Source organism: Pleurodeles waltl, chromosome 6, assembly GCF_031143425.1.
Source record: "Pleurodeles waltl isolate 20211129_DDA chromosome 6, aPleWal1.hap1.20221129, whole genome shotgun sequence".
NCBI lineage: Eukaryota > Metazoa > Chordata > Amphibia > Caudata > Salamandridae > Pleurodeles > Pleurodeles waltl.
Window position 1 is genome coordinate 724,550,186 of NC_090445.1, and position 27,937 is coordinate 724,578,122.

At 39.1% G+C, this 27,937-nt stretch overlaps 1 protein-coding gene across 2 annotated transcripts in view; it reads left to right on the forward strand.

Annotated features, from left to right (window-relative positions):
• EIF3A (eukaryotic translation initiation factor 3 subunit A) overlaps positions 1 to 27,937 on the forward strand; it is a 541,057-nt gene that overhangs the window by 17,396 nt on the left and 495,724 nt on the right. For both annotated transcript variants that reach the window (XM_069239244.1, XM_069239245.1), the window contains exons 2-3: positions 25,102 to 25,292; positions 25,845 to 25,981. In XM_069239244.1, the coding sequence (XP_069095345.1) occupies positions 25,102 to 25,292; positions 25,845 to 25,981 (328 nt within the window). The remainder of the gene's footprint in view (positions 1 to 25,101; positions 25,293 to 25,844; positions 25,982 to 27,937) is intronic.

Here is a 27,937-nt window from a genome sequence, read left to right on the forward strand (position 1 = left end):
CATCAACTATAATGAACATTAGGAGTCCAGTCTGGAATGTAGTGTTGTTTCATAGGAGTATTTATTAAGGTAAATTTGTAAAAATGTGCAGTATGCTTAGTAGTTTAAAGGTAAAAACATCTGCTTATAGTCAGCCAGTGCAGAAATTTAAGAGCCTGTGAGATGTTGTCATCAATCTTAAGGTGCACAAGTTGTCTTGCAACTGCATTTGAAGTTCTTTGGAGCTGTCTCATAGTAATTATTGATACTGATGGAATTAATTGGCGTAATCGAGCCATAAGATGAGCTCCTTTGAGAATTCAAAATCATGTCCCCAGTTGCTTTCAGGTACCTGACTGCACATGACATTGGGTTATCAGGAAAAGAAAAGTTGATAAATGGATTAATGGATAGTGATTGATTGCTGAATGGATATATGTGTAAGTGGATTTACTCTTCCTGGCATCCTGCCAGACCGAGCCAGTTCTCAAACATCAGATAAGATGCTTGTCTACATGAAACTAGGCACAATAATGTAAATAACTTTGTTGCTAATTCCTTTCTGGTCCATTCCTGATGAGATACCCTGTATTTATCTCAAAGGTTAGTCTAAGTGGGTTACGGAGCGCTAGACAGTCTGATACCTTTAAGGAGCTTGAACATATTCTTTATATGTGGACTGTGCCCCTCGAGAAGGAGGGCCTGAAGTAATTGTATTTATATAGCACTTACTTCCCCTAACGAGGTGTTGAATCGCTTTTCGGCAAGTAGCACGCTTCTCTGGAACACAGAAGGATAAATGGTGGATTAGCATGGGGAGGTATGAGTACGGATTAATACAGGGAGATGAGATGACTTGAGAAGTGGACGGGAGTTTTCAGGCCTCGAAAAATAATAAAAATGTTACTAGAACTGCAGGTCGAGTAGCTTGAATAATCTACTCAACCTAACTGTAATGTACTTGACCAGGAAACAGGTCTCAAATTGTGTGATCCTAGGAAAATATTGTATTTTACAGTCTCCTTTGTCTTCATTCTCACATGAGTGCACCCTCAAATATGAGTTCAGCATTTCTGCTGTAAAAAAAAAAAAAAAAAAAAAATGAAACAAAATCCTCTTTTGTTTGATTAAATATACTAAACGTTTGCTCCATGTATAATAAATCTAGCCCACATAAAGGGTACACATTGTCCATACATGATCTGCCTTTTAGTTTACTAATAGCTTTGCCATCAGGGGAGGAGGGTTTCTCAGTTTGTTTAAACACTCACTATTAATCAATATATTACTAAAGCATGATGTGGTAACGCACTGTCATTTACAGACAGTAAATTTCCAAGAAATGTCCAAAAACCTTGCGACTAACTTGCAGCTTTACTGATACACTGTATAGTTTTATTAACTATAATCTGTGAAAATTGGGTTTCAGAAAACATTTATCATTTGCACATCACCAAGTAAAGTGTTCTAACTTTTATTTTTTCATCCTATTAAATATTTTTTTCATCACACGGAAGTACAAAAAATGGTCTTTCACAGCTATTGAAATATATTTTGAAATGTTCGTAAAGTTGACTTAGTTATATAAATCGTGTGTGTTACGAAAAACCTGATACCAACAACCTTTCATTTCACATAGGTCAGACAATTCACCTTACAAAATCCTGAAACTCTGCAGTCGCAAGGAAAAGTATTTTCCTTGCAAGAAGACAAGCTGTCTTTTGACCTCTGTCTCTGAACACAGAGCAAATGTAACAAGAATAAGATTTAAAGGCATCTCAATTGATTATTCAGTTTCTGTCTGAACAGAACACCTGTTTTTTGTCCACTCGCCAGAAGGGGCAGGTAGGATACAAAAAATCACTCGACCTCATAAAATAAAACTCGCCATACTGAGTGGTTGAGTAGATTTTTCGAGCCCTGGTCTGTTAGTTCATTTTGAATAGAATAAAGGGGGGGTGGGGAGGTATAGAGGAGAGAAGAATCCAGAATTGTTAATTGGGAGATCATAGTCTGATAAGGTTTGGGATGAGTAAAGGAGATGTGGAGAAAGGAAGAGTCTGTAGGAAGTTATTAGGAAGCACATAGTAGTTAAATCGGGGTTGGGATGAGTCGGAGAGTGGAGCTAGTGGATGGATTCAGAGAGGTATAGGGTGATGGTCAGACATAGTAAAGCTTTCCAAAGAGCAAAATGTCCCCCCCCCCCCCCCCCCCCTCCTGTACAGTAGTATTAGAGTAGTAAATATATAGATGCATGAATACATATTCTAGGGAATAAATGTGTAAGGAATAGAATATATTGAGATTTAAAGTTGTGAAGTACTAACACAGGCTTTCAAGAGTTAAAGTATTTGAAGTTAATTTGTGTAATTTTATAAGTGTTTTATCTTTCCTCAATATTTCAGTAGTGAAATGTTTGGCGATAAATATTTAAGATATTTACCTATTGTGATAAAATAACACTCATAAAGACCTAATCAAGCAACATATATTGAAACTATGCTGTGACCTATGAACATGTCAGTATAGAATATACACATATATTTAAACATATACGTATCTGTGTGTGTGTGTGTGTGTATATATATGTGTGTATATAGATAGATAGATATATATATATATATATATATATATATATATATATATATATGAACACACACCTCTACACATATATTAAATTGAAGTAACATTTACATTTGTTTAAACAGGCCCAAAGGGTATGTACATATGTTATAATAAAATAGTTATTATATGTATTTATACAACAAAATACACATCTAGATAAATACACATAATCAAATTATAAATGTGTATGTACACTGGGTTATGCAGTCCCTTGCTGTTTAAGTATGGTGTTTTTGTAGTAAAGAGAAAACTCTTGAGTATTCTTGCGAAGATAAGATAGTTATCCGTGGATCTTATATTTGGGGGTAATGAGTTACATACTTTGGCCGTTTGAGCAGAGAGAAATGTACCACCTATTGTTTTCTTGGTGGTGGTGTATTGAGGCGGAGTGCCAATCTTAAGCTGAGGTTTCTTTGTTGAATGTATTTGGTGATTTTATTCCTCTTGAAAGAGGTCCTGTTCCATTTATTGGTTTGTCAGTGATATAGAACAGCTTGAAGGTGGATCTTCTGGCAACCAGTAACCAATATAGGGCCCTCAAAGCAGGGGAGATGAAGGCTAGTAGCTTTACATGTTGGAGTCTGGTAGCAGAGTGCTGAATGCTTTGTAGTTTTTTCATACTAGATAGAGATGATCCATGGTAAAGGCCATTGGTGTACTCCAGTTCAGATAGTAGAAGAGATTGTAACCTGCACCTTGTGTGGAAATCAGAGGTGGGGGAAGATGTGTCACAGTTTTCATGGTGATAAAGCTTCATCTTGCTAAGTTGCTCACTTAAGCGTTAGTTGTTTACTTGGAGTCCATGCAATTTCCAAGGTTTCTTACTTCCTTAGATAGTTGAGGAGGTGCCCCCAGATCGTCAAGCGCCGAGTGGGTCATAATTTTTCCAGTCGCTGCATGTGAGTATTTCTGTTTTGGAAGCATTCAGTTTGAGATGGCTCTGTCATCCACTGAGGCAACTGAAGATTTGTGAGTTTGCAATGTCTTTGGGGCATTACAATTATTTGTGTGGCATCTGTATAGTTGTAGCATGTGAGTTGAAATTCATTGATCATTGTTGGTAGTGTCATCAAGTAGATGTTTAAAAGCATGGGTGAGATGATTGATCCTTGAGGGACCTCTGCTTTTGTGAAGTAGGGTTTGGACGAGAAAGGGGGAGTATGGATGACATTAGTTCTGGTTTGAAGGTAGGATTTGATTCAGTCGAGAGCAGTCCCTTCCGTCTGCTTCGCATAGTCTTTGTATTAGTGTCATTGTCATCTGTGTCAAAGGTAGCTGAGAGGTCCATGAGATGTAGAGGCTGGTGAATGAATGTTGTTGTGTTGGTGTTTGTGGTTGATGGTGAATGTGAATGTTGGAGTCAAGTTGTTTTTGGATTTGCATTATTTGAGTATGGTAGTGGGTGTGATGGAAAGTATTTTGAAAGTGATTTTGACTTGCTTGTATGTGAGTTTTGATTTTGTGGAGTATTGAGGGGAGATATGGATGTAGTGTTTGTGGAGGATTTGTATGCAAGTTACTTCTGGCGAGTGGTGTTTGAAAAGTGTAGGGGGTGGTGTGTTTTGGAGAAGTATGTTGAGTAAGAGGGGAATGGACAAGAGTTATGATTGTGTTAGATTTGATCACTGGAAGAGGTAGTTTCTGTGGTTGATTAGAGTGTGAGGAATCTATAGTTGTGTGTAATTTCAGGGGGTGTTTGTGGAAGGTGTGATGGAAGGCTGAGTACAGGTTTTGTCGTTATAAAAAGGGGTCTGTTAGGATTTTTAGAGGCAAGTGCTAGTGTTTTGTATGTACATGGCATGTCTGGATGCATTATAGTTTTAAATAATGTGGCGTATTTGGAATGGGTTAGTGGTATGGGACAGTTGTATTTTGTGTGAGAATGAAGGTACTTTAATTTTATAGTTGGGGTAGAATGAAGTAGTTGTGGTTTTGTAGTGGTTGAGACATTGAGATCTGTATGAGGTTTGTTTGAGTTGTATGTGTAGAATTAATTTGCTGATATTGTGTTTGGATGTTGGAGCATGTAGAGAGATTAAGGTCCTTTTTGAAAAATGGAAATTGGGCAGCATCTCTGGCCCTAGGCCTGACCAGGTCCAAATAGACAGCTGCCCTCCTCCCCTCTGCCCTCAGCCTCGATGCCCTGGCTGAGAAGCCCAGAAACCTAGGCTTAAATGGTCCTATTTGCCAATGGGATCCTGGCTCTTAATCTACCCAATCACAATCCTAACCCTGAACCCATGAGTCAATGAGAAACCTGGCCCTATTAACCAATCACAACCATTACCATAACAGCCAGTCAGAACTGTAACCCTGAACCTTTAGTCCAATAGGAGCCGTAGCCCTAGTACTAATCAGAACCCCAGGCCTGACCGGCAATCAGAATAGTAACCCTAAACCCTTAATTCAGTTGGAACCCTCCCCCCTAATACCAATCAGAAGGCAAACACTAGAGACTTACTCCAGTAGGAAACCCTAGGTCTAGAGCCAATCGGAACACAAACCCTAAGCCTTTATGCAAATAGAAATACTAGCCCCAACAACCAATCACAACAACAAATGAAACAACCAATAGAAACTTCCAGAAGGGTCAAGTTACCTTAAGCCCAGGCACCTGTGGAAGGGAAGAGGGATGTGAGCTCCTTTTATTCAGAATCTCCTTGGATACAGACAGGCACAGTCCACACCTTCAAGCTACCAGATTTTACTTTTCAGGTAAAGGACAAATTTGAAACCTCCTTAAATACTGCTTGTTGCACAGTCAAATAGGACTTTTTTTTCAAGACAAAACAAGTGGTGCATATACTTTCCAAGCACCGTTTAGACCACACTCTGGTTAGCCACTGAAGTGTATGTAGACGTTTGTGTATATTTAAAAAAAAAAGAAAAAAAAAAAGGAATTGGCATAGCCAATAAGTCTCGCATTTTGCTTGTGAATGCACTATTTGTGTTTATAATGTTATTGCTTAGAATCTCGTATTGTCACTACAAGTGAAAAAATACCTCTAGATATGTGTGATGTAATACTCACAGGCATCAAAAATACTAAAGGACTGCTGAGGGCTATTTTCAGAGCATTAGCCAGCTCCTGGTATTAGACTACTGATATTTTTTGTGAATACAATGCTGCTGGGAGAGGGAGGGGAGAGGGAGAGAACACTAAGGCTGCAATGCCCAGACAAATGGAGGGAGGAGGGGCCATCACACGCTGTAACAGGAGATAGTGTGTACATAGTGTGATGTCAAGCAAAAATGTTCAATTAGTGAAATCGCTTGGGAAGGAACTAAGCACACAAAGGAGGGAAACTTAAAAAAAAAAAAAAAATGCACCAATAGAAAGGAAGCATTTAAGACAATCGCCACAATGAATAAATGGCAGTAGTGGGTGTGGTTAAAGCCCAAAGACTGAGTACAGCATGTCTTGCAGACGGTGCATGCGCATTACCTAGGCTCGACCTAAAAATGAGCAACCGGTCTGTTTAAAATTGTGTAGTGGAATACTTCTCGGGTTTTCCATTAAATTGACATAATCACAAAGGTTTTTATTTTTTATTTTTAGATATAGATATAGATCAGTATAGGGAAAGGTGCGGAAGACATTGTGACGCAAAGGGTTAATTAGCTTGAGCAGTGTAGATGAGCGTGATGCCTGCTGAAACCCCCCGAACAACGTGGAAAAGTTAATGATATTATTTTGTGTAGAAGACTCTCCATCTCAACCTTGAGAACGAGAGTACAGGGAGAAGATGGAATGAAAACAAAGGCTGGGGAAGGGCAGAGCAGCCAAGTGCTGATAACATGGCTAGAAAATGCCAGAAAGAGAGAAAATCCAAGCTTCGACTTATTTAAGCACTGAAGTGTGGGTGAGGGACTTGAAGCTCGCAGATGGAGTTGTGAAAGCTACCATGGCCCAGCGCTGCCTCCCCGTTTTGCTGACCGTGATACTTGAGGGAGAGAGAGGTCCAAGCAGGTGGTAGAGGGCTTCCCAGCATTTCGTGGACTAAGTTAAGTTCCACACAGGGATGAAAGGCCTTTGTTTCTCTGCTCTATTTATGCTTGCACTGTGTTTATAACCTGAAGTATTCAGCTTGTTTATATTTTGCTTCCTGAACATCGTAGTGTGAGCCTGCTGCAGTAATTGAAACATGCATTTTGGTGTGCAGTAAATCAAAGCTTATCTGAAGTATTCAACTCATTTATATTTTGCTTCCTGAACATCGTAGTGTGATGCATTTTGGTATACAGTTAATCAAAACGTATGTCAATTAACTCTTTGCTTATATATATGCATAGATGCTCTTTGTAGTGTGTGTGTGTGTGTGTGTATATGTATATATATATATATATATAGATGCTTTTCATTGCTATTCTTATTCCACTATTGTTAATGTGCTAAATGCCTACATTTACCTGAAACTCTAGTAAACCTAAATTGTATTCATAATTGGCGTGTGGTCCTTCATTGAGCGTCCTTATTGACTTATACCGAACAGGTGTCAACCAGTCACCTGGATAAGAGAGATATATATATATATATATATATATATATATATATATATATTCATTCCCTACTGGGTCTTCAGTGGAGTCATCATGACTTCTAAGTCAAGTGAATTTATCAGGACTATCAAGACCCTTACATTGTAGTAGCTGCCCTTTGGTCACTGTATCAAAACAAGCAATGGCAAAACTAATAGGTGTTGCCTTAGTGACCCATTGACTTTGCAGTGCCTTTTGTAGATTTTGTGTAGCTTTGCTAAAAGGAAGTAAAAAAGGAGTATAGTGACACAGCAGTATCATTTTGTAGTTGCATGTGTGATGACGTATGGAGGAATCATTGCGCATGCTTGCACAATTTAAAAAAAAAATAAATAAAAAAAAAAAAATACTGGCATAAGCTTTTGCTTTTTTAGGTGTTAGCCATGACCTTTTGATTTTACCAACATTTATATATAGTATGGGTATGGTTGCTCACCAAACAACCTTTTACGAAAAAATGATGAAACAAAACAAGTTTTGGCAAAGCCAAAACACTGCCAGGTAGTGGGAGACTTGATGATTTCCCCACCCGACCCCCTCTAAGCTTGTTATTTACAGGTCTGGGATGGATCAGTAAATTAAAAAAAAAAACAAGCAGTTTACTATCTGGTCCTTCCAAACAAAGACCGTGGGATGCTATTCAGGTGGACTGGGCAGGGGAATCAGCACAGAACTGAGAGCACCATGGGGTGGGGAGCACAAGAGTGAGAAAATAAGATTGAATGCAGGGCAAAAGAGCTTGCAACATGGAACACGGCGGATGGATATTTAGCATTGGTGGGGAGGGGGAAGCAAATTAGGGAAAGGCCTGAAAAGCACCCAGACTTTTATGGAGTTCGTAAGCAAACAGAAAAAAGTAGTTTGCCTAAAATGAGCAGTCAAAAAAAATTTCAGCCTGGCCAAAGGATGGTAAAGAGGGCTGCACTCCAGGGAATGAGGCAAAAATAAGATGGGGAAAGGAGCCATTGATTAAAAAGCAAGCAAATGAGTGACAATAAAGCAAACCTGTAGTAAGCAGTGAGTGACCTGTAAGCCTATATTAGGTCCTTCCAACCAGACTGCTTGCACTGTCTAGTAGGTGAGACAGGAACATACAGCCTGTTTTATGGTCCCCATTTTTAGGTCTGGCTTGGCAGTGCTGCTGTTTGACCTTTTGTGCTAAACAGAAAAAAGGCTTTAAGAAGCACTTCAGAGGAATGAGCATCAGCTGTGCCCAAATATTGATTCCCTTGAGTGCACATCTTGATTTGATATTTGTTTGCTTGTACTGTACTTTGTAGGAAAGCTTATACTCCATACCGCAGTATTGATTTGGTTATGGTGGCAAGCCTGTGATGGTTGTCATTAGCCTAATCTGTTTATTACAATACGTAATGACAAAGGCTGTAGGTCTGACTAATTTATTTTCAAAAGCATATGTTCAAGCCAGTAGGCCTTTAGGGTGGATTGTTGTTACCTAATGTTAAATTTTGTAGTTAGATAGTTTACCATAGTAGGCAAAGATTTTAGAATTTGTTGCACCTTATGCCAAACCCTCAGGGTAGCAGATTTGCACTTTGAGGATCTGTTATGCTCTTACAGAAACAGTTGTATATTTTTCCAACTGTAATTGTTTTACATATTTATGTGGTTGTTGCTTATTGAGGAAGCTTTATGCAGAATTCAGTAATCCTGTGGTGCTTATTGTGATACGCCAGTGATATAGATTTTCTACACATGATATGTTATTGGTAATCTTTGTCAGATGCCAAAGGTCTGATCTTTTAATTATTAAGAGTTGTGAAACAGGTTGTGAAATTGTATGTATGTATATGATGTTACAGGTAGCAGAGTTGTAGACCGGTATTGCATTGCTTTTTAAAGAAGTGAGTCTTCTACTAGTGCCTGTTTTGGAACATTGCCAAGGCTTGTTGTTGATGAAAGATAATGCTTATCAATTAGCTCTAAAACTGGGAGTAACATATTAATTATTTTGCTCTCCTGACTAGAAGCTTCCTGTTTACAGATGCCCACAGTTAGAGGTAGATTCAAGGATGAAGCAGGCCGCAAGACGTGAGAGTCCAATGTCCTTAAAAATAGCACTTGACTTTAAAATCTGCAGGAAAGTGCCCTTTAACATTGTAAATCTCTACCAAAATATTCTGTTAGATGTAATAAAATAAGGATTGCTAAGCTTTACATGTGATTGATCAGCTGTTGGGAGAATGCATCCTTGGTCCTTGTCTTCATCCTTCTCACACTAACTTGTCAAAATGGATCTGTGTGGGGCAGTTGAGCCAGGGAAGTTACTTTGGAATACCTCTGAGGCAAGTTAGCCCTTCAGAGTCTCAAATGAAGCATATGTTTTTGGAATGACCTTCATTTTTTTAAAAGATTGGAGATATGTAGCGTGGAAGTGCACCAGGCACTGGTTAATCCCTAATCATAAATGCTGCCAAAATAATTTCTGCGGTAATGCTTGTGGAAATTCTCGCCGGGCGACGTATTAAAAAAAATAATAATAATAATAATACAGATACATATATATATATATATATTTTAAAAAAGAAAATAGGTGAAAAAAATGTGGATTTGAAAGAATCACAAAAGCAATGAAGTTTAGGAAAGATGTCCGAAAGTTCTTTTGTGAGGTGACATGCTTGTGTCAGAGATGACTGTTTTTCCAACCCTCAGTATTTCATAAAAAACATAACCAAAACAAACCCCACAGAACTGGACCTCCAGCTCTGATTAATACTGCAGTGGAAATTACGGTCTAAGTAATCAAATGGGTGATGTACATTTGTAGCTGGCTATCTTTACGTACTGTATATTTCAACAGGGCTTCCAGTGCTTAGTTTTTATGTAGAGGGGAAAGAATCCACCCCAGGCGTATTAATGAATCTTTTTAACATTACTCTGTCACCCATAGAGCTCAAGGTTTTAAATCGAGGCCTAGGTTTTATTTATAGTAATAGTTGTGATCTCTTCAGCACTGTAATTGAATAACAATCATTTTTTCAGGCAGATCAGACTCCAGTTATGTTTTTGGAAAATAACACTGTGCTAGACAACCAAAAAGGAGTGTTTAGAAAACCTACAACAATTTCTCCTCAATCAGTGATTATTCCCTCTGAATTTTTAACTTTAAAAAAAGCTCTGCTTAAGGATCTTTTATGAACAGAAAAAGATTAACCATACGTTTATGCAAACTGTTACACTAGCCGGTCAACAGGCTCTTTAGATTCATTTACAATATGGAGGTTGGCATTCTAACTAAAAGGTGAAACAGTATATAGTGATTGGCAGGCAAGATTAAAAATAGTCTAAATGCCAAAATGTATAGTAGAAGAAAGAGTTATATGCATGCTGTGCCTTGAGGTGAGTGATGAGCTTAGGGAAAGTATTTCTGATTTCTATAGTAAGTATATGCAAATATATTGGATGTCATTGTGTAATGGTGCTCATTATTAAGTCTTTGTTGTTAAAGTGAAAAAAAGATTCAAGAAGCTTGAAACAATCTAACAAAGGAACAATACCTGACCCTTGTAAATCTGCAAAACCATGAAACTGTGTTATAAAACAAATAGATTAGGATGGGGCAGTAGTTTTACAACATTCTATTTCTTATAGGATATTTAATACTTCGGGCAGGTGAAAATGGTTACAAGAAAATCTCTGGAGATCTTCAAGCTCCATTAAAAGAGAACAAATACTCATCTCTCTTTTAGAAGAAGTCCCTGCTTCAAATCGTTTTTCTAAACAGGCAGCTGAGTTCTGGACAAGAGTATTTCTTCTACCACCAACCATTTGGCTGCCTCTCTCCTACCCAACCCTAGGTTAAGACTTGTCTGCTGATAGTGAATCGTAGTTCTTTTAGCAAGCAGTAACAAGGGGGTTTGTTTTGTATGTAGTGTGCCAGTGATCGTATAATACTGCCGTCATCTGCAGTATTGATAACCCTTGTCACCTGCTCCCAGTAATGGATATGGGATAGGTCTGCGTCTTCATTGTGACATCATCTTCAGACCTGTAACCTAGTTGGGTACATTTTATGCAAGGACTTTCGTTGTTAAGTATGCATGATGCTGTACCTTAAACCGAGTAAGGTAGAATTCTGTGTTCCTATACCTGATATCCCAGCAGCTTGTCTTGTTTTCACCACTGTGTGTTTTTTTTTTTTTTTTTTTTTTGTTGTTGCTGCGAACAGTGTCTGCACACGTTCCAGAAAAAGTGCTCTGTGAATACTGGTGGATGGGTCACCATGCATCCTGGTAATGGATTTGGTATTCATCCGCAATATAACATGCAAGTGGTAGTCCTGGAAAGCCTTCGTATTTTAGCCTGGTTGCATATGTGGTTGTAGCAAACATTGGGAACTACACTTGCCCAAGTGTAAATCTACATGTGTCTTCAAAGGTACTAAAAGTGTCCCCTATCTAGAGGTCTCCTAATCTTTATACCCTTCCTTCCATCTATTTCACAGCCTTCACTTTATATCTAAAGCCAATTGAAGTATGGGTGGTTGTCTGTCCAGATTTCTGCTTTGGAATTGAAATGCAGTTTAAAAAAAAATATTTTAGATATCTATCTCCCAAATCGGTGCCATCTGTGCAACCAGATGCAAGAGAACCCTACTAGCCTGTCGTGGCATAAAGTATGCTGTGCAAAATACTCTATCTAGGCAGCAAACATGTAGACATTTGTGGTCTAGGGCAGGTGCATTTGAGATGCCATGCAGTAGATCTCAAAATCCAGGTGTGCTACCCCCCACTCTGTCCGTATGGGAGCTTAGGAGTGCTTATCGTGAACCTGAGCCTAACACCCACCCATAGCAGTGTTGTTATCGTTCTGTCTTGTGGAAAAGTGTTCTGGGTAATAACCTTATCACTCCCTCATGCACACACGGGCATCTTTGGAGGTATAGCTTCTTAACAAGTGCAACCCATCCCATCAAGAATATTGGGGGTCTCATCCAAAAGGGAAGGCAGCAAGCAGTCCATTCCCTAAAATACTTTGATATTCGATTTTGTATCATTGTCATATGAGTGTGTAATGCTAATCCCCTGGTACTTTAGGGATATAGTTTGCCATGTCAGTCCCATACGGGAGAGGTACTTGAATGGTTGGTGGGTCAGCAAACCCAGAGGAAATAATCAAGATTTATCCTTGCTTGTTCAGACCTGATAGCTGCTCCCATAATATTCTAATGGTGTCGTCTTTCAAAATATACCAATATATCATCTCTGGATACAGATGTGTTGCTACCCTGCTTCATGCGTCTTTTCTCCATATTCACTCTCAGAATGCCAGCGGAGGCCACTTAATGAGCGAACAAGAGATGAAATTAGGAACAATTCCCCCCTCTTATTTGTAATGAACTGGCTCCCACAAATCCCAGATCACATCAGCAGTGTTCAACCTTTTTATGGGACAAGTCATTATCTTTTACATGGGCCAAAGCTCACTGCCTCCATTAAACATAAACTTCCATCCAACAGTATAAAATGCTTTTTCGATATCGAAGGAGAACACAGTATATTCCTGTCCATCAGACTTTAGGCAACGCTTCCCATGCATGAGTGGACACAGGTTGTGCATGCTTCTCTAAAGATACACCTAGACTGGTCTTGTTGAACTAATGCAGAGATTACTTTCAGTTGTCATTCTATTACCATAATTTTAGAGTGTTGATAATTGACAACAGCCGATAAGAGCCTACATGATAGGCGTCCATCTCTGCGTGTGACATCTTTACGATCCCTGCTTCGCTCATTGGTTTTGGACGGGGGGGGGGGGGGACCACCCAAAACAAGTCCTCAGCTTAAAGGATCGCACTTTAATCCAATATATAAGCCTCTACCTAGGTCACCTGGAAGTTTTGATATGAATGTTATGGAGCCCTGTAATATTTAACATCCATATAAAGATGAGTTCACACAATGAGCAGGTGACCAAGAGTCTGGTGAGGATATTAAGATCAAGGACTCTGAATATAAAAAACTTAAAAATTTGTTTTTTTTAAAAAGGCATACCAAAACCTGATAAGTCGCTAACAAATTCGGAAAAAGAGAAATGGTGCAAAGTTAACAATTAAAGGCTATATGAAATTGATCGTAGATGAAATTGTACCTGCTATACCTCTGATGACTTTCGTAAACCTAATTGATTTTACAGTTCCTTTAGATTCCTCGTTAGTGAACCAAGTGACCCAAGCAGCACATATGAGTTTAGTACAGGTAGCCATGCAGGCCCTCCCTAAAGTCCAAGTCTGCTTTCTCCAAGTCAGATTTTCTAAATTAATGTGTGAGCGTTTGCCCACATAACATTATCGTAGGACCTGTAAGTAAGACCATAAGTATTAAAGTATGAAATGGCGGTTGTCGCACATGGCCATGTTGCATTGGACAATCAAGCTGAAGATTTGATTGAGGGGTGTGAAGAATCCTTCACTATATGGAGTTTCTCAAGAGTTAGATTGAGTTGCTTACGAGGCTTTGGTACCACATTCAATTGATAAAAATAACATTGATTCTACTTAAAAGCACCACTGATACTGGAAGCCAAGATAAAAAATAATACAGAGCAATAAATGCTTATGAATTATTTGTGAAGGACCAGAGTTTGCCTTACTTTGCTCTGTGAATGGTGATATTTTAAGTGACAAGTCTATTCTAGCTATAGTTTGAAGCAATAGTTATCAGATCTGAGCGATATGCCTTTTTGCTCGATGCTCTCAGGTAAAAGTTGTGTCTGGATACTTAGTCATCAAGCCCTGTTGCTTTTGTGAATGATGAAAAAAACATGCAGATGGGACTACTCCATCTAGTCAAAGAAGATTTTCTCTGCCATGTATGATCGCTTTGTCCTTGACTCAAGATGTAAGTTCCCATGAAGAAAGCATTTACATTACTAGGCAAGACATAATGCTTAACACAGATGGTCTTGTCCTCCCGAATCAAAAATGGCCTCATTACTCAATAGAGTTAAATGGTTATCCGGCAGGGCTTGATCCAGTGAATTAGATTCTTGATTCTATTGCCCACCTTCTAGCTACATTGGTGTTTGGTAAAGGGTATGAAAAATAAAACAATCTCCAAATATTACTTATCTTGACAAAACAAAAGGATGTGATTAGAAAAGATAATGTACCAACTGATGACCACTTAGGAAAGAGACCTGATGTTACTTTTAAGGACCAACTGTTACAAGACTTCCCTTTTTGTAATGAAGTCACCCAAACGGAGGTGGCTTGTCTTGCATCGAAGTGTGAGAAAAAGGCTAAAAAATCTAAACCGGCAACAGTTAACTAACTAGAATTATTGCCACCAAGAGATTCAGTTTGTAGGTTGTTCAAGAATAATACCTGTTGTTTCAGGAAGTGAGAACTAAACCTCTGATGCTGTAACTAGTAATATCTTTAACGCTGTAACAGACATTGTCAGCTTCTTGCTGAGCTATTGTATGTAGAAGGGTAACATTACCCATAGCCACAGACTCTCAAGCTAGTTTTTTTACATATTGAGAAAGATTCTCCAACAAGACAAAGTGTTTCCTAATTTTTTTTAAATAAACGAACTACAAAAAAATGCAAAGAAGCTCCGACTGACTGTTGGTGAGGCTGTAGAACCCGAAGGACTCTGCTTCACCTCTTGTGGGATTGTCCCAAACTTGCAAGATACTGAAATCAAATCCTTGATATAAACACACCTAAACACTCAGCTACCTCGATTCCCTGCCTTCAAAATTGTGGGAGGAGAGGGCCCAGGGGGAGAGGTCAGATAATACGCAGTTATCCTGTTTTCTGTTATGTGAATGACGGGTGATGTTAGTTTGTAGCTCAGTAGAGCCTACTAGAGAATGGAACCATAAAAAAATGCAACAGAGGCAAATAAGGGGAATAGCAAAGGAAGGTGGAAGAAAGGTAAGGCTGAAACTCGTCTCTACAAATATTGTAAGTGTTCAGGTATCGAGTAGTGATGGTTCATTTTCTTTGAAGAATGAATTTCTGCATATCCCAAAACATGACTAAGGCTGAGCCCATTGGTGAAGTATTGCATTTAAATGACTGTTGAACACAGAATGAGGCTCAAGCTCCATAAAATGATACACTTGAGTTGGTTTACACTCTAACACTTACAGACTAACCCAACTTCTATTATTCCAGAGCATATTAATGTGGCTTCTCAAGCGATGCAGGTGAAAGATGTGTGCTCCTAAAAGCACCCTTTTATTAGAGCATCAAGATCTGAATGGGGTTGCAGATCACAAGGTTTTAATGAATCAATTATAATTATATACATTCTATAAGGTTGGACCATTATCAAAAGGATGAAAGTGTCCCTCACTTAAATAGAACCAAGATTCAAGCAGCTCTTGCCAACGTACCACAGTTATAAGAAATGTACCTGGAAGGCTTCCTCCTTGATGGCGTTTCCAAATGATTTGAACAGTTTTTTGGACTGGCTGAATGTTCTTTTGCACTTTCCATTTGGACTCATTAAGGACATGGTATAAAACCAGGCCACGAGAAATCTACTTGCCCACTTGCTATGACAAATCATATCTTACTAGATCGAGCTGTTATTAGGACCTGTTTGCTCCTTCTGACGAATTGACAAAGAACAGGTGTTCTGTTCAGTCAAAGTGAAAGAGCAATAAAGACACCTTTAAATCTTGATCTTGTCACATTTGCTCTGTGTTTGGAGACAGAGGTCAAAAGTCAGTTGGTCTTCTTACAATAATTTTTCTTTCTAACTGCACAGTTCCACGATTTTGTAAGGTGAACTGTCTGACCTGCTGTACAAAGTGTGTGAAATGAAAGGTTGCAGGGTGTCAGTTACTTAAATGTTATGTGTTAGGAAAAACCTAAGTCAACTGTACAAACATTTCAAAATATATTTTAGTAGTTGTGAAAGTCAATTATTTGTACTTCTGTGTAATGAAAACAAATTATAATAGGATAGCACCAAATCAGAACACTTTACTTGTTGAGGTGCAAATGATAAATATGTGTTTTGAAACCCAGACTTCACTGATGATTGTTATTACACTATATAGTGTTTATCAGTAAAGCAGCAAGTTAGGGGGAATGTTTTTGGACCTCACTTGGAAATTTACTCTCTGTAAATGACAATGCACTACCGCATCATGCTTCAGTAATGTAAAAGTAAGTGTTTAAACATAAACCAAGAAACACTTCTGCCCTTAAGGCAATGCTATTGTTAAACTAAGGCAAGTCAAGATCATGTGTATCCTACAGGGCTAGATTCTTATTATACATGGAACAAATGTTTATTCTTTTTAAGCACACAAAATAGTTCTTGTTGTACAGCAGAAATGCTGAACTCGCATACTTGAAGGTGCACATGTATGTGAGAATGAAGAAAAAAAAAGAGTATGCAAAATAAAATATTTGCCTAGGATCACACATTTTGAGCCCTCTTTAAAGGAGAAGTATATTAGTTAGGTAGAGTAGATTATTCAAGTTACTCGTCCTGCAGGTCGAGCAACATTTTTATGATTTTTCGAGGTCTGAAAACCACAGGGATAATCTGACACACAGCTACAATGTTTATAAAATCATATGTCTGCCAACTAGGGCCAGTTGGAGCCATAAAGTTGCCCCAATCTCTGAAACATTGGTCGGAAAGGTCACAAGTCCTATTGCTGTACTGGCCCAAAAGATGTTAGACATGATGCGGCAGTATAGAAGCACCTCACAGTAAAGTGGTCAAACAAGGATTGCAAAATACTTACGAACCATAGAGATCCACACAGTAATAAAGTTCTGTACTGGAATTGGATTGCTGCTTTGATTCAGCCAAAAAGAGGTTTGTAAACGGCAGTATCCGAGATCCTGACACACAAATTCTTCACATCCTCTCTTGAACATTATTGGATTAAAGCGGAATCTTAAACAACTTACTGATGTGCTGCAACAGCGAGGTATCCTAGTCATTGGCTTACAAGAAACTTGGGTTACAGATGATGTGGTGCCGAAAGACTGTTTGGCTTTTAATCAAAGCTTTTACAGGTCACTATGGCAGCTCAGCTGGTGGCCTTATTACCCTAGCGGATGCTAAGTATTTAACAAAGTCTCTCTGAATTTTCAGTGAATTTTCACAATTTTAGCCATTGCTTTTTGTTTGTCTGGGCTGTACAAACCCACCCCAACATGAGGTCTAAAGGTACTGATTTGATAGTTGTGAATGTATATTTGTCTCCCAAAAAATCACAAGCATTCTTACTAAAACACTTAACAACCCTCCTTGAAAGAATTTGTTCTGTGGTCCACATATATCCAATACTTTTGCTTGGAGATCTAAATGTGAAAATCCCTGAGATCTAAATTTGACTTTGAGTGTAAAAGAAAATGGTATTGGGATTCCTGATGAAGTCTTTGATATATCTCTGTGGGGGATGTCGGGATCAAAATTTGAGTGGTAACGTCAAGGGTAAAAAAAAACTTTGTGAGTTACTTGATGTATTGAATATGATAATAATAAATGGGTGCTGTGAATATGGCCAGCTGTGTTGAAATACATTTGGTAATGATAGATGCTCTTCGCCTATTGAGTATGCTATAACTGCTTAAGACAGCCACATGGCACGGGGTAGTAGTTCTGTTGATTGGAGTAAAGATCTTTAGTGATCACAAGTCTGTTGTATTTATCCCAACTTATGATTTGTCAAAAAGGAAAATATGGGATATTGCTGATCAGATATGGACCATAAAAGGTAGGGGTAGAAAGATAATATGGTCAACAAAATTAAAATAAAAAAATAAATAGTTCCTCGAAATGAGTACTCAGAGTCCAAGACTCATCACCAGGATCTATTATGGTAGATTATAATAACTTAACAGACCAAGACAAAACTGGAATGTTGATGGGAGAGGGGGGACGGAGCTTGCAAAAGAAGCCAGCAAAAACAGGACTTAATAGACGAATCAGAGAGACATTTAAACAGGAGCTAGTCCACAGGGAGAATGTTATTAAGCAACTAAAGAGGAACTACAAAAAAGGAATAAGAAGTTTCATTTGGGAGGAGGAAGAACGTGTATGGGCTTAAGTTGTTACAGCTTCATATAAAGGTAAATCACAGCTTTCCTGGAAACAGTTAACTGAAAGGTCAGGTAGTAGGAAAAAAACAAAGGATACCCCTCCTGTGCAAGAGGAGGATTGGACATAATAAATTTGTAGTTTATATGAATAAATTCTGTGAAATATGCAGCTGAGTTGTTTGTTAAAACTTACCTTGAATGTTCCTGGTACTTCTTGATGATCTCATCGCTACATGATCAAAAATCCAAAAGATAATAAAGGGTTTAAATAGGTTGTAGGCACAAGGGCCACATGGGCTTATTTGCTAATTTATAAAAAATGGATGAAGATTTGTGGGCCCAGGTTTTCTCTCTCTGGTTTTCTTCTTTGTCCTAAAGATCACATATAATTTTAGAAACATGTAAAGGAAGCATTAGGGTCCCAATTTGCAAAAAGGGAAAAAGACGCCACATAATTATAGAATAACTCTCCTTAATATAACGAGTAAAATGTACGCAGAATATCTGTTGAATGCTTTAGAAGAATGGGTGGATACAGAGTCTGTGTTCCCTGTTACACCACTAGGTTTTAGAAGAGGGCGCTCTGATTAGTCATTTTGCATTGAAAACGCTAGTCAAGGAATCCCTGGGGGAAAAGTCAGCCTCTTTATGCAGCATTTATTGAGTTATCCTCGACTTTTGACACAGTTAACCGTTCTCTTCTCTGAGCTAAAATGGAAAATTGGAAAATCCCACCAGCCCTTCTGAAATTAATTATGCTTCTCCATGATGATTCTTGGACAAAAGCAAATCTACGAAGTAACTGGTGCCCTCTAAAGGCAAATAAATACCCGTAATGGTTTAATACAGGGTTGTATCTTAGCCCCATTGCTCTTTGCTATTTCTGTAGCAGATGCTCTGGATTTTCTTGCCCTTACCCATGTATTTCCTCCCAAATTAGGAGGTAAAACAATTTTTGTGCTGATGACCGAGTTATGAGTTTGACACCCATGGGTCTTCAGGGACAATCTAATTCCTTTGCCTTTTTTTTTTTGTAAGTAAATGATTTGATAATAAGCGTCACTAAGACTAAAATGATTATATTTTCCAATAAAAAGCCAGACTTGTAGGATGTAGTTGTGGCTTAACAGAGTACTGGCGGAGAGAGTAAGGGAGTACATAGATCCTTGCCTCCTATTTCAAACAAATTTTAATTTTAAATAACGTATATCACAGCAGTTAATACAAACCAGTGCGGTTGTGGGGTGTCTATTGACGCTCAGTTCAGATTTGGAACAAAACTCTGTAGAAATCCTATGTGTTGTGTAAAAATGTAAGCTTTTCTAGCCTTTTACTCTATGGTTGTGAATTATCTGAAACAGAATTATATTTCCTTTAGACCATTGGAACAAAAGTTTAGGAAAAAATAGTTTGGCCTAGCTAAATGTAAAGTCACTAGTGCATTGAGGCTGGATTTGGGATTGACCAACATTAAATTTAAGGTCCAGCAAAATAATTTATCTGTTTACCTTGCTATAAGCTGAAGAAGGAGAATTCAAGTTCTGGTCAAAAACATATCTGCTGCATGACATAGCGGAGCCCTTACAAACTCTTTTGGCCAACATAACAAAATGCCATGACATGGAAAAGCTTACTAATAAGGCCGTTTCTATAGTATGTTGAAAAAATGTTAAAATGGTTGTTAAAAGTGAAATCTATTGAAAATGATCAAAAGGACTGCCAGGGTGGATCACAGCTTGCTCATCTGATGGATACAGATTATAGAGGCCTCCCACAACTGTATTTAAAAAAAAAAGAATACATTTAGGAATAGACGTGGATGGATGTTGAATCTCAGATTGGGTCAAGTGCCAACTCTTTTCAAATAGATAGTCTAGCAGGGATAATGGAAATGATAATGTGGAAAATACTTGTCCTTTCTGTGCAAATGTGACCTGAGTCTGGTTCACCTTTTGGTTTTCTTTTCTTCATTTGAGGGTGAGAGAAAGAGACTGTTCATACCAAGATTTCGAGAAGTTAATATCCGACATTTACCTGATTAGCTAGTTTACATTATGAATTGTAATGATGGATGCTTATGTCATGCTGTATGTAGGGTCTTACCTAATGTGAGAATAAGTAGGTTGTGGGTGGACTCCGGTTCAAGATTTCCATGATTTTTTTTGTTTTTTTTTTTTGTTTTTTTGAATGACAATCTGCTACTTGAATGCACCTCACTTTTTAATATTCTGCACATGGTCCGATTTTAATTTCAAATAGAAATATAGATTACAGATGGTATTTATAATTTTCATGTGACAGTTCATACCTCCATATACTTTTGTTATTTATTGTACTTACTTGTTATATCATGGTTCGTTTTGTATTTTAGTTTTAATGTAATTTAAATTTAGGTTGTAAGAAAATTGGTTTCACATAATGAATTTTTGTATCATAGTTTCCAAGGATTTATAATAAGTAATATGGACTAGGTCCTGTTTTAATTGTATTTATTTCCATAAATTGTGTACCTCTTACTGATCTGTCCTAGGATTTAACGAGGATTTTCATTTAGAACTGTATTTATATACGGAGGTGAATTTGTGTCCTAATGAATATATGATCTATGAGTTTTTAAGATTTTCTTAACATGTAAGTAGATTAGGGTTTGTGATATGTATGATTAGAATACATTTGGGTATAGTGGACTGTAATGCTAATTATGTGATGGTTAGGTATATTTGTTTTGCCATATTGGCACAGTATCATATTTAAATTGAAATTAATATCATGCAAATAAGCCACTGGATAGGTATTTGTAAGGAAATGGCTCCGTGTTGCAGTTACCCCCCACTTTTTTACCTGATACTGATGCTGACTTGACTGAGAAGTGTGCTGGGAACCTGCTAACCAGGCCCCAGCATCAGTGTTCTTTCACCTAAAATGTACCATTGTTTCCACAATTGGCATCCCTGGCACACAGATAAGTCCCTTGTAAAAGGCACCAGTGGTACCAAGGGCCCTGTGACCAGGGAAGGTCCCTAAGGGCTGCAGCATATGTTGTGCCACCCCAAGGGACCCCTCACCTAACACATGCACACTGCCATTGCAGATTGTGTGTGTTGTTGGGGGGAAAAAGGCAAAGTCGACATGGCATCCCCCTCAGGATGCCATGCACACAAAATACTGCCTGTGGGATAGGTAAGTCACCCCTCTGGCAGGCCTTACAGCCCTTAGGCAGGGTGCCCTATACCACAGGTGAGGGCATAGCTGCATGAGCAATATGCCCCTACAGTGTCTAAGTCTATTCTTACACATTGTAAATACGGTTGTGGCCATATTAAGTATATGGTCTGGGAGTTTGTCAAGAAACGAACTCCACAGCTCCATAATGGCTACACTGAATACTGGGAAGATTAGTATCAAACTTCTCAGAATAATAAACCCACACTGATGCCAGTGTTGGATTTATTAAAATAAATGCACACAGAGGGCATCTTAGAGAATGCCCCCTGTATTTTACCCGATTGTTCAGTGCAGGACTAACTGGTCTGTACCAGCCTGCTGCTGAGAGACGAGTTTCTGACCCCATGTGGTGAGGGCCTTAGTGCTCTTTGAGGACAGAAACAAAAGCCTACTCTGGGTGGAGGTGCTTTGCACCTCCCCCTGCAGGAACTGTAACACCTAGCAGTGAGCCTCCCGCCCCCCCAGTCAGGACAGCCCCTAAGGTGTGTTGTGAGCTGAGGTGACTCTTACTTTTAGAAATCCTCCATCTTGTAGAAGGAGGATTCCCCCAATAGGATTAGGGATGTTCCCCCCCCCCCCCCCTCCCCACAGGGAGGAGGCACAAAGAGGGTGTAGCCACCCTCAAGGACAGTAGCCATTGGCTACTGCCCTCCCAGACCTAAACACACCCCTAAATTGAGTATTTAGGGGCTCCCAGAACCGAGGAAGAGAGATTCCTGCAACCTAAAGAAGGACTGCTGACCTGAAGCCCTGCAGTGAAGACTGAGACGACAACTGATTTGGCCCCAGCCCCACCGGGCTGTCTCCCTACTTTGAAGAAAACTGCAACAGCGACGCATCCAACAGGGTCCAGCGACCTCTGAAGCCACAAAGGACTACCCTACATCTTAAGGACCAAGAAGCTCCTGAGAACAGCGGCCCTGTTCAAGAAACTGCAACTTTTGGAAACAAAGAAGCAACTTTTAAAGACCACACGTTTCCTGACGGAAGCGTGAGACTCTCCACTCTGCACCCGACGCCCCCGTCTCGACCTGCGGAAAACTAACTACAGGGAAGACTCCCCGGCGACTGCGAGCCTGTGAGTAGCCAGAGTTGACCCCCCACAGCGACGCCTGCAGAGGAAATCCAGAGGCTCCCCCGACCGCGACTGCCTGCTTCATGGAACCAGACCCCTGGAAACCACACTGCACAAGGAACTGAATTCCAGTGCAGGAGCGACCCCCAGGCGACCCTCTGCCTAGCCCAGGTGGTGTTTACCCCGAGGAGGCCCCCCGTGCCTGCCAGCACCGCTGAAGAGACCCCCGGGTCTCCCCATTGATTCCTATTGAAAACCCAACGCCTGTTTGAACTCTGCACCCGGCCGCCCCTGTGCCGCTGAGAGTGTACTTTCTGTGCCTGCTTGTGTCAACCCCCGTGCCCTACAAAACCCCCCGGTCTGCCCTCCAAAGTCGCGGGTACTTACCTGCTGTCAGACTGGAACCGGGGCACCCCTATTTCCATTGACGCCTATGTGTTTTGGGCACCACTTTGACCTCTGCACCTGACCGCCCCTGAGCTGCTGGTGTGGTAACTTTGGGGTTGCCTTGAACCCCCAACTGTGGGCTACCTTGGACCCAACTTTGAACCCTGTAAGTGTTTTACTTACCTGTGAACTTAACATTTACTTACCTCCCCCAGGAACTGTTGCTTTTTGCACTGTCCACTTTTAAAATAGCTTATTGCCATTTTATCAAAACTATACATGCTATTGTGATTAAATCTTGGACCTGTGGTTCTTAAACTAAGAAAATATATTTTTCTATATAAAAACCTATTGGCCTCGCATTGTCTTTGAGTGTGTGTTCCTCATTTATTGCCTGTGTGTGTACAACAAATGCTTAACACTACCCTCTGATAAGCCTACTGCTCGACCACTACCACAAAATAGAGCATTAGAATTATCTCTTTTTGCCACTATCTTACCTCTAAGGGGAACCCTTGGACTCTGTGCACACTATTTCTTACTTTGAAATAGTATATACAGAGCCAACTTTCTATTTTTTTTTTTTTTTTTTTTTTTTTCTTTTTTTAACACCCAGAGTTAATGCTTTGCCTTTACGTCGTGGTGTGTGAGATTAGAGCATGGGTGTCAGAAGCTGTCTGGTTTGAGCTTTCTGTGGCTTGTCCACCTCTGTCACAGTGTGCCAATTAAAAACAATTTTGTGAAGCGGTAGTGCCAGCACCACAGTGCTCGACTCTTTGCTTCAAGGTCCATGGCGATCAGTAGACCACAGATTTAGTGAGTGGGCTATAAGACCAGATGTTCTGTCCCCTATCTGTAAAATCAAATAAGTATTGAGTTAGTCATGTTTTCCTATACTGTGTGTGTGTGTGTATGTGTGTGTGTGTGTGTGTGTGTGTATATATATATATATATATATATATATTTATTTATTTTTTCCTTTTTTTTCTTTTCACTCTTGTAGTTCCTGCAGTTGATTTAGCACAATACTTTAGACATATATTGTTGCTATTTGAAATACTAGATCCAACTTCTACTTAAGCTTTCCACTGTTACCTACAACCAACCACTAATATCTCTCCGCTCTTTTGTCACCATAGCACATGTTTTTTATTGTTGGAAAATATCAAAATTATCTTGTTCCTTATTAATGACTATCCTTGAAAAGGTCCTTGTGACGAATCATGTTGGCTGTAGTTGATGCCTGCGTATACTTGTATTTATTATTTGCTCTTTTCACTTAAACCTCAACTAAAAACAATTTATCTCATGATACTTTTTTTTGGGCTATAACTGAAAATACGCGTGATATTTGTAGCAAGCTTACACTAATTCAGACTCATCTGTAAGCTACATGTTCAGTGTAATAAGCGGAACTTTCTGTTTTATTCAACTTTGCTTGCTAATTACTTTCTATACATATTAACGTTGATGTGCTCCTGACAAACCTAATTTATGGAGTGAGTGATGTATATTCCTTCATTCTTGAGGCACTCTTTTGGTCGCAATGTGCAGTTTGATGTAGCACCTGTTGATAGCAGTATTGTTCCCACTACAACAAGTTTGTTTCTAATGTGGACAATATCCCTTTGAGATGTGTGGTTAACATTATCCACTGCTACCAATATAAAGTTGTCATTTAAAGTTCTTAACTGCGTTTTATTTTTAGGTGTCGCCTTCCGACCGCTTTTAACTACCTATTAACATGAAGTTAAAAGTGAACCTCTGCAAAACGTAGTGGGATTTGGGCTAGCATGTTGCTTACCTTTTTGTTTGTTTTCTTGTCACTTTCATTTGCTAACTTCCTATTCAGTGGCTTTCCTTCCTCTTCTGGTGTTGCTTCCTTGGAGCTTAGCTTCTTTTTCATCCTTTTGACTTGATGACTTATCCTTCCATTGCTCACATTCATGCCCATTTCTTTTTTTTTTTTTTTTTTTCTTTCAACGCCTCATTAAAGTACTCTTTTGAAGTGCATGTATTTCTCCCTCTTGGTGTACTCTTTTCCCATTAAAATGTCCCTGTGTGCACTGTCTTTCACCATTCCACTTCCACCCCACAGCTTGTGGTATGTTTGCCCTAGTCATCCCTATTTTTCTTTTTTGCTTTTACCCCTCCCCCTCTCAAACGTATCACTTACGCAGCTTCACTGTATAATTTATCATTGAGGCATGATTTGTTTTGTTTGCAGAATTTCTTGAAGTTGGCAAAAAGCAACCTGCTCTTGATGTTCTTTACGACGTGATCAAGAGCAAGAAACATCGAACATGGCAGAAGATTCACGAGCCGATAATGCTGAAGTACCTGGAGCTCTGTGTGGACCTTCGCAAGAGCCATTTGGCAAAAGAAGGACTATATCAATACAAAAATATCTGCCAGCAGGTAAGGGTTTTGAAACATTTTTTCTGGTGCCCATGGTAACCATCTTGCGATGATTTATGACACTGCCACAACCTTAACTTATTTTGGATTCTGAACACACCTCCTCTTGTAGTTGACTATGATGCTGCCCCCTGTGGTACTAGATCACCCTTGGAGATCCATTATGTGGCTGGCACAGTTTCTGTTTTGCTCTTCTTGCCTTTTTTATTGATTAGTAGATTGCACTGGTGTTTGTGTGTGTATATGCAGGTGGAAGTGAGGGGCCTCAAATTTCTGACTGTTAAAAGCAGCAGAAATGTTTGATTACTCTAGTTTTGTGATGTTGGCGCTGCATCCTTATTTGATCTTTGTTCTAGAGCTTTCTGAAACTTCCAACATGATTCTTCACAACGCTATGCACTGCCACATCACGGCTATAGGATGTACATTAGTTGGCTCTTTACATACCCGAAGTGTTGTATTAGTAATGTCTGTGACTTTGAATTCCAGATGAATGTTCCAACTGTGTGCAATGCAAGTAGACATTTCACCAATTTGCTGTTTGGTTTTCAGGTAAACATCAAGTCTTTGGAGGATGTTGTTCGTGCTTACCTTAAGCTGGCAGAGGAGAAAACTGAATCTGCCAAGGAGTCATCACAGCAGATGGTGCTGGATATTGAAGATTTGGATAATATTCAAACTCCAGAAAGGTAGGTAAAGTAAAAAAAAAAAAGTTTACTATATGGGTAGGTTTTTGCTTTCCTTCTAGGGTCTTGTTTGGCATTCCATTTAGTCACAGTGGTCTGCAAACTATAGCCATATGTACACAAATTCACATGTTTTACACAAATGTTTAAACTGCAGTTTTATGTTTACTACTGCACTGTATAGGTGTATCAAGTTTCTAGAATTTCTTATGCAATATTGAGCTGTATGCTTACTACATCGTTATAGCTACAGCTATTCATGGTGGTTTATTATTAGTTAGGCTGGGGCTGTGTGTTGACAATTATAAAATCCAAGAATAGTATCAAATCTAAGCACAGGTACTTGTAGGTAATGCAATGTCACTTGTGCTCTATGAAACTGATCAGACTCTGTGGCAGTCGTAAGTTAGTCTGTTTCTTTCAGGTTACAAATATGTACTTCGGTTGGAAATGTTGTCTAGTGGTTTGGGTATTGTCTGTGCTCTTTCCGAAATTAAGTTCCAGTACTGGCTCCCTCAGTTAGCAGTATTTGATTCTCTGCAAATCATTTATTCTCTCTGCACCAGGTGTTCCTTTTCTGCTTTAATGGGGACTGCTTATAAACTGACTGCCTTTTGATAATGAAGCACAATGAATGGCTTACAGCCAGAACATCTTCATGAATTCCATTGAGGTGCACAGTTAGTTTGTTATTGTTTGGTAAAATTATGTTTGGTAATTCTTCTTGAGTTATTTTGGAATGCTTGTTACCTGTCCGGGCTCAGAACGTTCCCATCCCTTTTTAAGCTTTTAATTTCAATTTGAATAACCCAACATTGTCTTCAAGTTGAGCACTTTTGCAGAGCTGCTAATTGTGTAGGGATGTTTTGTCACACACATTCATGTCTCTGAGGTGGACTTGTTGTTATTTTTTTTTATTCCAGACTATGAAACCAGTAGAGTTGTAATAGATGGAGTGCTTTCTGTTCAGTCTGAAATTGATTGGCCAAAATATTGCTCCATTGTAGCACTTTTTTGTCCTGCAGTGTGAAATATGAAAGATTTGGTTCTTAACCTTTTCACTTACGAAGACCTCTACCTATTCATCATTGGCAGCTCCACTATTGGAATATGGGGACCCCCACTGAGTCAATTAAGGGAAACTGGGAACCCTGGCCTAGAGATTTTCGATGACCTGAACTGTAAAACAATGCGTGCCAAAAATACAGAATTACGCATTCATCAACCAAATACACAAATGATCAAATATAGTGTTTAATTCACAGGTATATTTAAAAAAAAAAAAAAAAACCCATTTAATTCTATTTTGATGCGAAGCTTGGAGCTTTTCTAACTTCAGTTGAGGTCGCTCATTGTCCATAATATGTACTGTATGATCAATTTACGCTGCTCCCACAAATCAGTCGAGAATTCCACTTCCAACTTCAAATTCCTTCACATTTTTAGAATATTTTCAAATTTAATTTTACGTTCTCCTTCTCTATATACATTTCATTATTCTGTTAATATTTATTTTTCTAAGCAGTTACAAACCCTTTGAGTGGGCCTTTGCAGACCCCAGGGGTTTCCGCACCACAGGTTAAAAACCAGTGTGATAGAACATTCAAGGTTGTTTCTTAAGGGCCCTAAAGATGAATCAGAAAAGGGTTTGGTATAGCCTTTCCTTTCTAACCTTGAGACAAGGTAGGATTTGCTGCCTTTTTCACATTAATTAATGCCTCTGGCACGACATTCTTGGACCGTTCAGATTTTCATCATGTGTTGCTATTTCACTGTGGTTTCTCTAGCACAAACTGATATTGATTTGACTGTGCACTCAGAGTCCAAATAACTGTGCCGGCTAAGGAGTTTTCTGCTAAAGTCTAAAGAAGACAAGTAAGAAGTGGGACCTCGTGGAGCATGTTGTCATACCCAGTAATGTAGATTTTCCTAGAAGTTTATGAAGGAAAGTCTTAATTT